The sequence below is a fragment of the Manacus candei genome, unplaced genomic scaffold (genome assembly GCF_025592945.1).
Source record: "Manacus candei isolate 608988 ecotype Guabito, Panama unplaced genomic scaffold, ASM2559294v1 h1tg000049l, whole genome shotgun sequence".
Classification (NCBI taxonomy): domain Eukaryota; kingdom Metazoa; phylum Chordata; class Aves; order Passeriformes; family Pipridae; genus Manacus; species Manacus candei.
In genome coordinates this window covers 17,478,752-17,494,822 of record NW_026138097.1, presented here as the reverse complement: position 1 = coordinate 17,494,822, position 16,071 = coordinate 17,478,752, and the positions used below count along the sequence as shown (strand labels likewise).

Sequence of the window (16,071 nt, the reverse complement as noted above, 5' to 3'; positions counted from 1 at the left end):
TATTTCACACCTTGCTTGCTCTGTAAGTTCCTGCACCCAAGGACCCCTCTCAGGACCCTGATTTCCAGTAAAGAGGGGCTTCCTGGTGAATTCACTCCTGTTCAAAACTTTACCATTTTAGTTCACTCTATCATCCTCCTTTTCACCCTTTCCTACCTTTACTCACTTGAAAGTACTCCAGAAATTATAGCAACCAGCAACAACCACCTCCAGCTGCCAGCCCAGCCAATGGCAGTCAGAGGTCCCCACATGCTGGGCTGGGCAGGGGGGCACCAGTTTGGTCCCCAGCCCCAGACGTCCTGGAGGGGCAGGGGCAGAACATTCAGGTACGTGGCAGCACCAGATCCCTGGCTAGAGGGCTCTGCTGCATTGTCCATGGGCCTAGAGACCAACAGCCAAAGGGTAACCTACCTATTTTCCCCTTTTCTACTACCTGTGGCTAATATCGCAGACATTTCTGTAAGCAAAAACACTTACCTTTTGACCTTTCTCTGCACTTTTGGCTTAGAACAGAGTTCCCCATAGACAGCCAGCAGCGCTGCCCAGGTTCATAGTGCAGAACCACGCACGTTATATCTGTCCCACTACTGAAAACAACACATACAAATCGAGTTGGTAGGGAAATAGAACTTTATTCTAAGACATGAGCTGAAGCAATGAGCATATGAAGCAATGACCACTAGAAAAAAATTGAAAAAAACACATCAAATATTTGTATTGTACCAGTTAAATTTGAACACAAAAGTCCCTTTCTGTAAAATGTATGCACAGGACAAAAGCATATGCGAAGCTCTGAAGGTCTCCTAGAGCATTGCTTTTGATGCCTAATAAAGAGGTGTCCCCTATGGAAATCCTTAAGCCAGGAAAAAACCCTTCAAGTAACAAAGTTGAAATGATCTGTTGATTCTGCTTGGCACTGTGGAGAAGGAGGGGGATAATATATCCCAGAAGAGTATGCATCTTTAAGATGTATAAATTCAATGTCCCTAGAACACAAGTCTGCTGCCAGATCAAGTACCATTTTTTCTTCCTCATTTAGGAAGTCAAGTGAAGTATGTCTGTTAAGCATAAGGGGATCACATTCTGGATTTAAAGCTGCAAAGAGTACAAGGTCTGCTCGCCAATGAGGAAATGTCATTGACACACATACCCAACAGATCTCTTCTCTTTGTCTTTATAATGGCATCCTATCACTAAAGGTTGAACATTGCATCGAATTCTACAAATGCTGAAGTAAGTGTTTCCTTGACTGTCTTAATACAGGAGGTCAAATGCTGCTCTCCTTGAGCTCTCCCTTCACAGTCATTTCAGTACCACTGGAAAAAAGCTGCAAGTGCACACAAAGAGCAGAGGTGGTTCTGTGTAAGTCAGAGGCAGTGGTTATTTTAACCTGGCTCATGCATGTGACATCAAAAAAGGGGTAGCTGGACCATTTCTGTGCTATTTGCAAGGTCTGCCAACTTCATTCTAATGCATATATACATAAATATACATATGTATAATGCATAGTAGCTTTCAATTATAAGAAAAATGTAATTGATTCTTAAACCTGCTCTTTGGGACTCTAGAATTTTAGTGGTTATTCCACTAAATTCACAGGTAATATGAGTTGAACGGTCACTTTTCTTAACACAGTACCATAAATGCATCACCTCAGAAATTGTTATCATGGAGGCCAATTTAAGAAAAACAATGGCAACAAAAAAATTCATTGTCAGGACAAATGTCAGTCAGGCATTAAAAAAATATGTCTCTGAAGAATTGCATTGTTTTCAAAAAATACACTGAAATATTCTATACAAGAATATAGGCATCACACTTAAGAATCTAAATTTATAACCACTAACATGTATTAGCTGTTCTCAATAAACATCTACATTTACTAACCATCTACAGTAGCTACAGTTTCAAATTGGGAACACCACAAATTTATGTACTTTCCCTGAGATCAGTAATCCAAAATAAATAGCCCTGCAAAGGTAACAGTGTAAACTCTGGATTGAAGTCTTCGGTAAGTATCAATCCACAAAATCCAAGAAGAACATTAAGCAAACGTAAACAGCAATCATTTTGTCAGTTTTGAATTATTCTCAGCAACAGTGGAACTCTATGTGAGACAGAGCATCCAAATGTCGAAGACACGTCATTTTTATTGTACAATATAGTTGTCCTAGTTCACTTTCCTATCACTGAACCCCTGAACATATCCAGCTGTGATGTGGATCTCCAAATCGTGACCCAGATCTGCTCCTCCACTCTGCACAATCTTTACAGTGCCTTTAAAGACACTCTTTCTGAGGATCTTATTCTTGAATAGAGGAATGGCGAATAGATCTGTGATAATCCTCTGGACTAGTCACAAGTTCTGGTAAATCATAGCCTCTCAGCAGATGTCCACTGTTTTGTTGAGCAAAGTAATACAGCTGCCTGGCAAACATTGGTTCAACCTTAAGAACAGACAAAATGTTAATCAGACATGTGACAAAACCTCATGCTCCTCATCTTGATTATTTATGGTAGTTTTAAGTTGAAAACAAGGCTGGACAAAACAGTTCTGCTTACCAGAATGGGAAAACTATTTCAGTGGTCTCACTAATCTCTATTTTAAGATAGGTCTTGCCTAGCCTAGCCCAGCTCTGCTGCCGAGTGCCTTACTACCTGCACACACTTCCTTACCTCCACAGCCTTCATTTAGATGGGCATGTACCAGTGACACAGATGACGCATAAAAAATTGCAGTCCCTTAGCCAGCCCCAGGGTGTGAGTGGTGCCCACAAGACACACATGTCCATGGCTCCCTGAGGTGTTTAAATACATATGCAATATGTCAAAAGTCTTGTCTGCATTGGAAATTACTTTGAGGACTTAACTTGAAATGCTGGAGCCCTCAGGTAGACTGAGATACATGGCCAAATGACTGTTTGAAATTAGACTTCAACCTAACACCAAGATTTCTCTTGTTTCTCTTCATTCAAGCTCTGATGAGGAATCTGCTCAACCATCAAGTGGGATTTGTATGATTTAACACTGCCTTCACTTGTGCCTCTTCAGAAATCACCATTCCCCCTCAGGGCTTTGGGCTCTGACTGCAAATACTTAAGCTGTACACTGAGAACTAATACCTGAAGCTCTCCTTACTCTCAGGGGGCAGACAGGCTCGATGACACTTCTCCACAACCCTCTTCTGCTGGTCAGCCAGTCCTTCCACATTAAGAATGGGCACCATTTGGAAGGAAAACTATGCCATAGGGGAGATGGAAAGTCAGCAGGGCAGGTGAGCTAGACAGCTCCCATGACATGTTTGGTGGGATGGTGGAGCCCCATGAGCCCACGGGCCGGGACAGTCTAAGAGGTTGAGCAGGCTGAGCAATTGGTAAGGGGGAAGCAAAGCTCTAGAAAGAGCAGGAGATAGAGGCTCATAGAGAAGATGCCAGGACAGGAGATGGCTAAGAGGGCTGGTGAGAGGAAGGAGGGGTGGAAAGCTGGAAAGCCAAAACAGGAATGGAAAAGAGTTTAGGGAGAATCAGGGACGAGCAGCTATCTCTAACCAGCCATTGCACAGGTCAGGATGGAATTTGTGAGCTTCCCAATTCCATCCCAGAGAACTGCTAGGCAGCAGTGTGGCACCATGAAAGCCATGCAGCTAAGGGAAGGCCACAGCTTATGATAAAAGTCTGACTATTGAAGGGGCTACTACACTGTCCCTCTTCTGCTGCTACTGAAGAGGCTTTCGAAAAAATTAAGAGAGACACTGGTTTTCTCCCCAAGGATGCAATAAGCTAAGCCTTGCCACTACTGTGTTCATTATCACCTCTCTTGTGGTTTTATGGGCCGATACAGCCAATTCAGAAAGTACCTGGTCTCAGTCTCCGTCATCACCCTCTCTCAGAGAGCATCCTGAAACACTAGCTTTGAGTGTGTGTGAACTGTGGTCAGTCAGCCCATGAGCTTGCCAGCTACCTGAACCTTGAAGCTGCACAGGCTGCATCTCATTAAGGGCTGAGGTCCCTGAGATGCAGACTGGGATTCTGGAGCACCTTCAGGTGCAGTGGATGAAAAAGCACCACGTCCTGCACTGGCCAGGCAGTGCACCGAGCTGCGCAACTGGTCTGGTGATAACAGCACAGCCCATCAGTTCCAGGGTGCATTTCAGCTTTAGGTATTGATGGGATTTGCAACAGATCACAAATGACACACTCTACAGAGAGGGAAAATGAGGTGCTCTGCCCTACTGAGGGCTACTGGTCAGTCCTTGGCAGATCTGGGTGATTAAACCTTGCTGTGGATGGTGCCAGATTTTCAAAAATTTATTACCTCCCTCAAAACATACATGACGTTCAAAAGCCTGACTAGCAGAATCATATCCTTGAAGAAGTATGTTTCTTTTAGGTAAGGCAGAAATCCTACTTACATGGGCTGTAATTAGTTTCCTCTGCCTCTGTGGATCTGGAAATTCCTCCCCAAAGCAAAGAGCAACCTGGTATCTCGGCAGTGGACGTCCATGGTGAGCAAAGGCTTGTAGCTCTGGAAAGAGAGAAAGTACTGTGTTGTGGAATAATCATGGCAGGCAGGCAAGCACCATTCAGCTGCTCATTCACTCCTGCCCCAGGCATGGGGGAGAAAAACAGAATGGCAAAAGTAAAAAAAACTGTGCCTTGAGATAAAGACAGTTTAATGGGTAAAAAGAAGAATAAGAAAAAAAAGACAAAACAAAGAAAAATGGGTGATGGAAAAAGCAGTTGCTCACAACCGGCAGACCGATGCTCAGCCATTCCCCAAGCAACAACAACCTCTGGCAAATTCCCCCATGCCCTGTTTTACTGCAGAAAACAAGGTCATATGGTATGGAATATCCTTCAACTTGGGTCAGCTATCCCAGCTGTGACCCTTCCCAGACTCTTGTCCACCCCAGACTGCATGCTGTGAGGGCAGAGTGAAAAATAGAGAAAACCTTGACATTGCACTTGTGCTGTTCAACACTAGCTACAACATCCCTGTGCTATCAGCACTGTTTTGGTCACAAATCCAACCCATAACACCGCATGGACCTCTGTGAAGAAAATTAACTGTATTCCAGCCAAAACCAATATAAGCTGGTAAGACAGGCTTTGTGAATGACCCTTGGAACACAATGGGAAAAGATAAAGTAACTTCAGGGGAGGACGAGAGAGGTCAGGAAAACAACAAGAAGTAAAAAGAAGACTGATTTTGGAGACTTTCCCACAGATCAGGGGGAGCTAGTTACAACACCGTAATTTTTCTGTTTGTTTTGTCTCACAATTAATTTCATATGCACAAACCTTCCAGTTAGTACTTCTATTGGACCTCAACAGCAGAACCCCTGGAGCAGTAGCTGGGAACCAACAGCAGGACTGAAACCAATGGCTTAGTAGAGCCAGAGACTCAAAGTACTGCCAGGCATGAAATTCAGGCACAGCTAGACAGTCACGGAGCCACTGCCACCACTGTGTCTACTGGAGGACACGGAGGTAACAAAAGGTAACAACTGTATTTAAGCCATGTACCGAGCCAGCAAAAGAGCCTGTCTTCTGTGCTCCTGCACTCTCTTCACTAACTCATAACCTTGTGCAAAGTGAAATGGTCAAATTATATTATTATTCCAATAGTCAGTGTCCCCTATGAAAGACAGTGGGGGAGGCCTTTATAAGGTACTTGCACTCAGAAGAAAATCACCAATGTTGTGGACCAAACATTGTGTTTTAGACGCTGCATTTCCATCCACTAAAGAGAAAATTCCATCTAAAGCAATATCCTTGCTAAACTCTATGTTAAGTGCTGTACTTCTAGATAGCTGACTGGTAAAGACTTCGTTTTAATTTATAACCCTCATCATGCTTTATGGGAAAAGTTGAAATTAATATTAAACCCAATGTATTATAAAGAAGCACCCTCCCTGCTACAGAGGGAAGGGAGAGTCTTTGAACTTAACATGACGGACGCATCTTTTCCCAAAATACACCCCTGCCACTTCTACTCTAACTGTGAGCTTTTCAGGACAAGGGTGTGAATTCAGTGGCTACCATAATAGCACCCCAACCCTGGCTTGGACTACTGGTGTTATTAGTAGGGTCAGTTATACGAGTAAAACAATGGGCATCTCACTTGAAACATGGAATAAAGCATAGTTTTCCCCTAAGTCTCCCCAGAATTCCTGAAAAGTGCTATGAACTTTCTGGGGGTATGCCAAGAGAGAAGAGCTATTTTCCCTGGGACCCTGCTTCCCTCTGTGCTGCCACAGGACAGAAAAGGAAGATCCACCCAAGACTAGTCCAACCACACTGCTAATAGGGAATTTCTTTCACCTTCCTCTTTCCTGTTTTATGTGGCCTCAGCAACTCTCCAAATCCTGAATACCTGTGGGAGTGACCACAGCATGGACCTGGAGAAGAAAGCCCATTCCCACCACCAGGATAATCATGGCTTGAGGTCATCCCCACACTTCTCTAAAATTCTCCACTCACTCTGTCTCCCTTTCCAGGCCCAAGTGCATCCTCCAACACCAAAGGGTTCCCCATGTGACTCCCCAAACCTTTCCCATCTCCTGATATTCCAGCTCCATCCGCCTCTCCTTCTGCCAAGCCAACCCTTCTCTGGCTGCCACCCTCACACTCCAAGTTCTCTTCCTCTGTCCTCCTACTCTCCAAGCAGCCCAATTTCTGCATTTATGATGCATTTATCTCTCTCCCCAGAGATCATTCCCCTGGTTTCTCATTTATTGTCATTTTAGCTTTCTCAGCAGTAGAGGCTTCTCAACTCAGCTCCAGTGCAGCTTGCATCACAGGGTCCAGCTCCTCAATGGTTTCCTAACAGCTGCAGTCCATAGCAGTTCTGCATCTGTCCCTTTCTCTGCTGTTCAAGATTCTCTCTTCTGGCAGAGATCTCCTGCCTCTCTTCTCAAGGGAAATCCAGCTTCCTAAGGTGGGGGAATCCCTAAGCTTGCTTGCAGTCTGGGACTTCAGCACATTCAATTAACATGCAGATGTGATACGCCCATGGCAAGTCACTTACAAACCCATCCGAGCATCATCACATGCAAAAACTCACTTTGCACACACCACAGACTGTAACTTCAACCACACGCTTGGGTTTGCACAGGCACTGGTGCATAAGTAATTTAGGAGGGGTAAAAAATAACTATTGTTTGAGCTTCTCTCTGGGGTTAGGTGTCTAAAAAGAGATGTCCTGTCAACCGTTTGGAAGAACCCAGAGTACATCTAAAAAACCACCTGAAGAAAAGGGAAAGGGATTTCCAAAACCATCATCGGGGCAGAATTATACATCTTTAAATTAGCATGTGATTGAAGCCCAAGCCAATACCCTGACCTCAAATTCCCCTTTCTAACTGTCAATTCTCACATTCATCTAAGATTTCTCTCTTTAAATGCATTTTCTCTTGATGGTTTTTCTAGGACCATGCATCAACTCTGGAACATAAAGTATGCTAAAGTTGCTGGTTTAGGTTTAGTTTGTTGTTGTTTTTTTTTTTTAATTTTGCAAGGCATTATTCCCCTTAGAGTGTCATGCTGGTGCTGATGCTCTGTTCTAGTAAGGAAACACACCAAATCACGGCCACGCAATTCACCTCTAAGTGATGCCAGAAATGTCAAAAAAGGGCCAATGTGTATTCCTACTGCCTAAGCTGTCCTCTGGGACAATTACCATCTCCCACCAGTTTCTCTGGGTGGACAGCTCTCCTCTCTAACTGCTCAGGTGTGCTGGGAAGCAGAGTTGAGGCTTTGCCCCTTCCCTTTGTGGACTGGAAGGAAAAGGCACTGTCCTAAAGCATACCCTTCCCCCCTCTGTACTGCCCTGTTCAAAATCAGACATTTCCACAGAGCTCTGGCAAGGTAATGCATCTCCTTGCTCAGCATATTAGGCAATCCCAAAATTTCAGAGCTTCTGAAATCCTTTTTACCTCCAAGATATCTTTTAAACACTGGCACAGACTGAAAAGAAGGTTTTCTACTGAAATTTGTATGCCCTGAGCAAGACCTTGCTCTGAGTCAAGTTGAGAGCAGTGCAAGTGCAGATTACAGACCTATCCAGGACTTAGACTAGCAGATCCAAGATCAGGATCCACTTGGCCATGTCACTCAATCTAAGGAAAGACTATTTTGTTAGGTTGCTCCTTATGCTTCTTATAGAAATGTGGGAATTGGGTGTCACCAGCCAAGCATCAGTTCACTCCTGCTGGTCTGTTCAGGGGCATTGAATGTGCACACAGCGCAGAAATTAACAAGACTATTCAGAAGTCAACCACCTCTTGACTGCACTTGCCCAGAAGAATTAAGGGGTAATTCATAAGGTAGCATGAAAAGAGCACTCCTGTAAAGCTGATGTGAACAGCGACCAGGTGACATCTCCAGAAACAATATCAAAGCCATAGTGGGAATTACCTGCTAAAAACTGCTGAGTATCAAAGAGCTTGCATGTTTGGTCCCGCTCCAGCTTGTTGGGTCGGTCACTGCAGAGTGCCAGAGGCCCATCCCAGTAGATCCTGCTTTGGCAAAGTCTCTTAGCGTAGAGGCCATCAGGTGCCATCCACAGTATTACTCCTCGTTCCAGGTGGTTCAGTAGTTTTTCTATATTCTTCCTCTGGCCATTATCCTCTGGATAAGGGAAGATAACTTGGTCCAGGCTGCTGACCTCATAACTTTGGCCATGGGATATCCTACAACCTTCAGGACTAGAAGTTGTCACCTCCTTTACCAGTATTTCACGGTAATATAAGCAGATGTGGAGTCGGCAGTCTACAAGGAGAAACAAACAAACAAACAAACAAACGAGAATTACTGAGGTACATTAGGACGGATGTTTTATGCTTCAGATCTGTACTAAGGCCCAGAGACAAGTTTGCATGAGATTTCTGAGCCTGGTGGTCAGCACCACCCAGAAGTTCACATTAACAAAAAAAAATATAAAGAATATAAATATTGAAACTTGTTGTGCATGATAGCATTAATGCTCTCTCATTGTAATAAAAGGGCTACTGACATGTGGGAATTTGGTAGGAACTAAAATCCCACAAACTTCACATTTCCGTTTAAAAGGAAAAAACTGCACACAAAAAGTTGATGTTTGTCACATTTTCCAAGTTCACAATTAAACCCACCAGCTCAGTACACTTCCTCAGATTTAATAAGGAAGTAGCTATATTTCCTCCCAGATTTTGCATAAAAGAGGCTTCTGCACAGGGGACCTGCAAACTTGCACTCAGCTGCCTGAAGAGACTGCTGGCTCCAGCTCCAGCAGGGCTGTACCCAAAATCCCCAGCCTTACTTTCAAAAGGCCATTTGGTCAACTTGGCTGACTCCTAAGAATTCACATAGCACCGAAAATATATATATATATATATATATATATATATATATATATATATACACACATGTGTGTGTGTACAATGTATTTTATATATACACACAAACACACGCATATATATATACATTCAGGTGAACAATCCTGCTCAAGAAACCTGCCAAGCACCACATTACAGGTTTATCCATTATTCCCACACCTTTTTCCCAGTTCCCCAGCATCTGGACATCTGCAAATCTGGTTGAAATTACTTCCCTTTTATTTCCTGAATATCTTTTTTTTCCACCTGCAATAATGAAGCAGAACAAAGCCAGATGGCAACAGCAGGAGCACAATCAAGCACCCATTTTTGTAACACCAATTTTTGTGGGGGCTCCTCTCAGATGAAAAACTGAGCCTTAAGTCACTGACCCCCCAAAATTTCCAAACGCCCCTGGGAAGGCCTGATTTGGTGTCAGCATTAATATTGTGAGCCAGTGAAGCACTTCCATTAATTTGAACAACCTTCACCACTTGGAGCTGGGGCTAGAGGTGCTTAAGTACCCTGGAAAACAGAGGCTTATCACCATACACCAAATTCATCGATTAAAGAAGTTTCTTTTTTTTTTTCTTCTTTTTTCCTTTCATCAGAAAGGAGAGATGGTTCCTAGACAAGTCAAGCTGAAAGTCGCTTGTCAAGTTCCCCAGGAAGCCTGGGGGTTACAGACCTTACCTGACAGGGCGAGGGCTTCACCAGACCTTATGCTTGGCTCAATCGGGATGCCAGGAGTCTGGGACTCAGGAGGAGCACAAGCATAAAAGGTTCCTGTCACCTGACAACCTGTTTTCACAAACAAAAGTCAGTGACAGCGACCTAAATCCTGAAAGAAAAGCTAGGGCAGAGATCACAGCAATGCAAAAGTGAGTTTTTCTGGGCCCCAACAGGAACTCTCTCTCCTTCCCCTTCTTCTGAAAAAGGTCCTATTTCCCAATTTTTCCAGGTATGCCAACTCTACCAATCACTCCAGATGTTACTTGGTCTGTGTTTGTATTTGGGTCTGCATGAAATATTCCCTTAGCATTTCAGCATTACCTCTAGTCCTTTTCCTTACCTAACATGTTATTCTATTAGAGAAATAGTTTATATTGTTAACTAGACTAGTGCTCTTATAAGTCACCTGTATAAAACAATCCATTTCGTATAAGGAATTTTACTAGGGATGGGTATAACAATAAAGCTGGGATTAACACTGTTTAAATGTAGATAAAGAAAAACGTGCAGCAGAAGATTATTGGGGTTTTATTACCAGGACTCCCATCAGATGTTCCAATAGATGCCTCTCTGTAAGTGCATTATAACATGGGCAAGTGATGTTTTTCCTTGTTTCATTATGTCAATAAAAGTCTCTGGAAGATGATTCAAGTGAATTGCAGACAAGTGCCCGCTACCTTTCCAAGTGGCAGAACCCAGCACCATCAGGAGCTGAAGCGATGTGGATAAGAAACACCCACATCTCCTAACATGCTTTAGAGCCCAATGAGAAACCCAATACCAGCCACTACCAACTGCCTCCAAATTCAGCAAAGCATCCAAGCATGTTTAACCGCTGCAGAGGATGTACTTCAGGGCAGAGTTCATTATGCTTGCTACACTGATTTCTTTATTAGCAAATAGCTCAACTAAAAGCAAAGGATTCTGCCTAATAATTCCAATATACTGCCAGCAAAAGTTGCAGTGCACTGAGAATTTACTTTTTAACAGATCTAAAATTTTCTCTGCACCAAAACCTCTAGAGAGCTGTCCTCTGAAAAAGTAGCACCTACTCTAAGAAGTCCTTTTTTGCTTTCCATCCTTTCCTGCCCTTCTGAACCAGCTGCTTCTCCTCACAAAGCAAATGCCTGCATTCTCAGGTGAGTTATCCTAGAGGGGTCTACAGCACATGGTTCACTTTCTGTTATGTTTTATTCCCTGCAGGCTTCAGCATTGCCAATTTTCACAATTCAGGCTTTTTCCTAAGGATGCAGAGCTTGAAAAGCCATGATTATGTTAGGTTCTGGTACTGTGAGATCTTCAGGGAAGGGAACGCTCCTTTATTCTTCTTCTGCTGTGCCAGCCCCAAGAGAGTCTCAATCTATGACAAGTTGTCCCACTGCTGCAGCACTAAAATAAAGTAATAATTCCAGCTTTCTTCTCAGTAGAATAATGCCAGTCTAACCAACAAGGCTGGAGGGAAAACCTCAGTGACATGTGCCTCAAAAAGTCCAAAATCAGAAAGAAAAGCTAAAGAACATATGTTCCCATTTGGGTTCTTCTGTGGGAGTTGGTTGCCTTCTTTATTGCTCAAGGCTTTTAAGACAGCTGAGGACTTTGGGGGCTGATTTCTAGCAATTCAGAGGACTGTGTAGCCCACACATTACACATAGGATGGCAGGAAATGCAAGAGCCCAGACAAAGGCTCTTGCCACAGACGTGTGCCTCTCTTAAGGGAACTCAACACTCCTCTCTGTCCGCTTCTGTGAATTCCAATCAAAGCCACAAGGAATAAACCTGAAAACTGAGGTTCCTCTAGGTGACCAACCTCAGCAAGCAATCCTAAACAGGGGTGTCTTACCATTTTCACAGCCGGGCCCTTGCCAGTGATGACTGCGAGCTGGGAAAGGGACGCTAGCGCACTGGTAGGGAATGTCAGGATGCGGCTGCTCCGGGGCAAACTCCCTCCAGTTCCGTTCATGGGGTACCATGTAGTTCGGTACCTATTCAATTTAATGAGATATTTTTTTTAGTAGGCAGCTGTCAAAACTAATGCTGTGCTTTGCATCAGCTTTCATATCTAAGCTCCTTGATTTTCTCTGCCAAAGCTCATGGAGGTCTAAGCTTTGCCCAGGCTACACAAATGGCATTTCGCCACCACCACCAATGAGGCTTTCAAATGAGTTTCCCACCACTGGTGTAAATAATAAGTGGAGTGGAATAACAAAAGGCAGTCAAAGCACTGCTGGTAAATGTCTGCTTGAAAGAGCAAGGCTTCATTGGGTGCTTACATTCTGGCATCAACAGAATGGCAGTGCACTAGTATCTATCGTCCAACAGAAAAGAGCCATTACTCCGGGATAAACAACACCAAGGGAAATCAATTGCCCTGTGGCCTCATCTGACATTAGAAAAGTTGCTTCTCAATTTCTCAGTTTCCATAATAAAGTTTCTTCACAGAGAGAACCAGAGATCCCCACCAGCAAGGACAGACATAGCACATAGCACAGAAATTACGTTGCTCAATGCAGAAGCACCAAGCAAAACACTTAACTAATGCCATACCTGGGATGGTAGTGCAGTGTAAGGAGACGTTATTGGAAAGGGATGGTTCATCATTAATGGCTGCTCCTCCATACTGATCTGCTTTGCACCTATGTTCACCAGAGGGATGAAAATAAATTATGTCAACCACATCTGAAGAAACCTGAAATCAGCACATTGAAGACAAATCCATACAACCTGCCATTGAACAAACAAAGGACCAAAATGCCTTTGGGACCAGCTTCCCAGTGCCCTCTTGCAGGCAGTCTGTCCCATTGGCTTCCCCACGGAACAGTGCTGCCCAGCCATACCTAGTGCACAATGATGCCAAGCCTTTGCATCCTACAAGCCCTGCCTGGTACCAAGGACTTCCTGGAGAGCAGACAGTGCCCCTGCCTCTGCCCTGGAGGCTGCAGGTTGGGCATCCCTCTCTCCCAGCTCTTCTCCCTGCACTAGTTACTGATTGTCTGCCTCAAAACACTCTTTCCTGTATTCAGAACCTAGATCCTACATGCAATTTTTATTTTTTTTTTGCCTGTCCCTTGAGCTGCCTGCTTGGCTCTCATTACACAGAACTGGCAGGGAGGCTCCAGCTAAAAGAGCAATTCCTTCAGTGATGTGCAGGGTGCCTGTCTGCATCTTCTTGCAAGGGCTCCCTTTCAGTGCTCTGACTTAAATGCCAGCAGTCCTCCTGTAGACGCAGGCTCTAAAGTCATCAGAACAAGCTGCACTTGAGCCCTCATTTTGGCTCCTTAAAAGACTTAAAAAGTCTGCAGGGCCATTCCAGAAAAGCACACTTCAGTCCTCATATGTTTGCAATGAGACATATTCACACTCTGTTACACAGGGAATTTGAGATGCTTTACCTTTTTTAGCTCCTTCTGGCACTATTCTGTACACTTTATAGGGATCTGAGATGTCCAGCTGGCTTCTCTCCACCAATTCTTCAAAGTCGTTGCTCTTGTTCAAAGCACACCTTAATCTTGTCTTCCAGGTAGGGGGATCTGGTTTATCAATGCCCTCTCTGAACTTTCCTTTAAAAAGAGCCCAAGCCTGGAAACATTTCAGATAATCAAAAGAGCAAGAAAAAGAAAAAAAAAAAGAAAGAAAGAAAAAAAAAGAAAAGAAAAAAAGGAAAATCAACTACAAAGTACAATGTTTGAAACAGCCTATATGTGTGTGCTTATATGTGCATGAATTTACTCCCTATAGGTTTAGCCTAAAAAAAACCCAGCATGGTAAGGTAGGAAAAACAGTTTAGCAGGCGCAAGAAAGGGGAGAAAACAATCCAAGACGAATGTGGAAAAAGATGTGCTGCAGTCTCACCAGCACTTAACTCCACACAGAGAAGCGCAAAAGGGGGGTCTGTCCCACAAATACAGGGGACACCAGGGCACAGCCAGGGCCACCAGACAGGCAGCTGGCAGCAGCAGCCAAGCAGCAGAACCAGCCTACAGAAGCGGGTGTCAAGGACAGGACGGTGAGGGGCATCGCAGAGCCTCCAGGCATCCCTCTTGCCCCGTCTATGTTCCACAGTCCCAACCCCAGGCTGAGCCTTACCTTAAAGAGGGCAGCATCCTCCTCACGGTTGTAGTCCTGCTTGCCAGCATGCTTCCAGGGGATGCGGAAGATGCTCTTCTCATCGTTCTCCCACACCAGCCCGGGGTACTTGCCACTGTCTATCTGGTCGATCAGCCACTGGCGGAGTTTCCCGTTGCCACAGCTCACTGAGTTCATCCCGCACTCGCCCGGCTCCAAGTTCATGCCACTTGTGTCAGAGGTTGGGTGGGAGTTTTTGGGGTGCCCCACCGAGCTGACCTCTTTTTGGGGTGCCCCACCAAGATGTCCAAGCACCAGCTCTCTAGGGGGGCTGTGAAGAGGGAAGAAAAGGGCAGGATGGGAGAGAGGAAATCCCACAGGTCAAGTGCTGTGCAAAGTCCTCACCAGCAGTCCCTAGTCCCTGATGCCACACATACCACACCAAACAGCAGCTACAGCATGCAGGGGGGCCCTGGGGGGCCAGGGAAACATGGTACAGAGCCTCAGGAAACTGGGCACAGCCCCCCACAGCTCTCCCCAGGCACTGCTCCCACCGCAGACTTTGACAGACTTCCCCCTGTCCCGACATTGTTTTGCATGAGTATACATCAGTTTGAAATTTTCATTGCAAGTGACTTAAGGCACAAAACCCCTTGTCCTGATCACAGTTCAACTGGGGGGTTACTTTCCAACCAAAAGAGGAAAAAATTGCATAAAAATGTATTTGCAAATGACAGTGCACATATGTGACATTAGACACATGCACACAATTTGGAGGGCTCCACATGCAGTTATGATTTATATGGCATCTATCTATAACATCAAAGTAGTTTTCACAAGCTCCCTTAAGCAAGACACAGTTGAACACATGATGTCCTATACATATCTACCCCTCCAACTGCTCCCAGCACTCATACATAGCAACATTCAAATCTATACATCACATATACCTAAAATTGGAAAGATGGCAACCCACGGAGCCTGGCATAAGGGCACTGTCCCCAGTGACGTGGGAGCTTGCAGCCCACGACGGAGAGGTGCACACAAGCACAGGGAGAGGTGCGGCTCTGCAGTGACAGGCACCTGCTGGAAAGGTGCTAACGACGGGACACCAGTGATGGGGACCTGGCATAAGGTTTGTCCCATCAATCTGAAAAAGTGCTTGAATGCCCAAGAGTTTATTTTTGTGGGTCCTCCCCCCCTTCCCCCGCCTATTACATCTAAAAAAGGGATTCCTCACCCAGGAATCTTTTACTCAACACACGAAGAGCCTTTCGGAGCCCCTTGCTAGACAGGTGCACATCACTGTGGGCAGATGGGCAGTTCCGCTCCACATCCCTTACACCCCTCGGCAGGGGCAGCATCCCCCCGGACACCAAACCCGGTCCCTCCGCATCTCCCTTGCACATGGTGCGTCTGGGGGGGCGGGGGGGGGGGGGGCTCCGGGGCCGCGGCTCCCCCGCGCGGGGCCCGCCGGAGCCCGTGTGAAGAGTCCAAAAAAGTAATTTTTCCCTCTTTGACTGAGCATGAAGCGGATCCCTCCCACACGTTCCCGCGACCCTCCCGAAGGCAGGGGGAACCGGCTGGGCCGGGGACCGGGTGCGCGCCTTATCCTCGGGAGCACATAGCGGCGGGCATTAGTTTTTTGTTTTAAATTAGGGTAAAATAGAATAAAAATTTAAAAAAAAAAAAAAAAAACACTCGGAAAAAAAGGCCAAAGGGTTCGCTCAGGTACCACAGGAGCAGACCCGACGGGGTGAAGCCAAGGCGCCCGCACCGCCCATCCCACCTCCCTCCCCGTCCCGCCGGGTCCCGCGGCGGCTCCGCCGTGCCCTTGCGGCGGGCGGGGGACTCGGGGGCCCGAGGAGCTCCGCCGCCCTTACCTCTGTCGCGGCACTGGGAGCGGGCAGGGGCCGCCGGCT

General features: G+C 45.5%; 1 protein-coding gene across 1 annotated transcript; it reads right to left on the bottom strand.

The window, feature by feature from the left end:
* Window positions 1-278: 278 nt before the first annotated feature.
* IRF4 (interferon regulatory factor 4) lies at window positions 279-14,479 on the bottom strand. Its single transcript, XM_051799514.1, has 8 exons — window positions 14,171-14,479; window positions 13,477-13,663; window positions 12,632-12,720; window positions 11,928-12,069; window positions 10,049-10,156; window positions 8,418-8,771; window positions 4,412-4,524; window positions 279-2,447 (listed from the first exon to the last, which is right to left on the bottom strand). The coding sequence occupies exons 1-8, from the start codon at window positions 14,372-14,374 to the stop codon at window positions 2,304-2,306; spliced, it is 1,341 nt and encodes a 446-aa protein (XP_051655474.1). The 5' UTR covers window positions 14,375-14,479; the 3' UTR covers window positions 279-2,303.
* Between the last annotated feature and the right edge of the window lie 1,592 nt (window positions 14,480-16,071).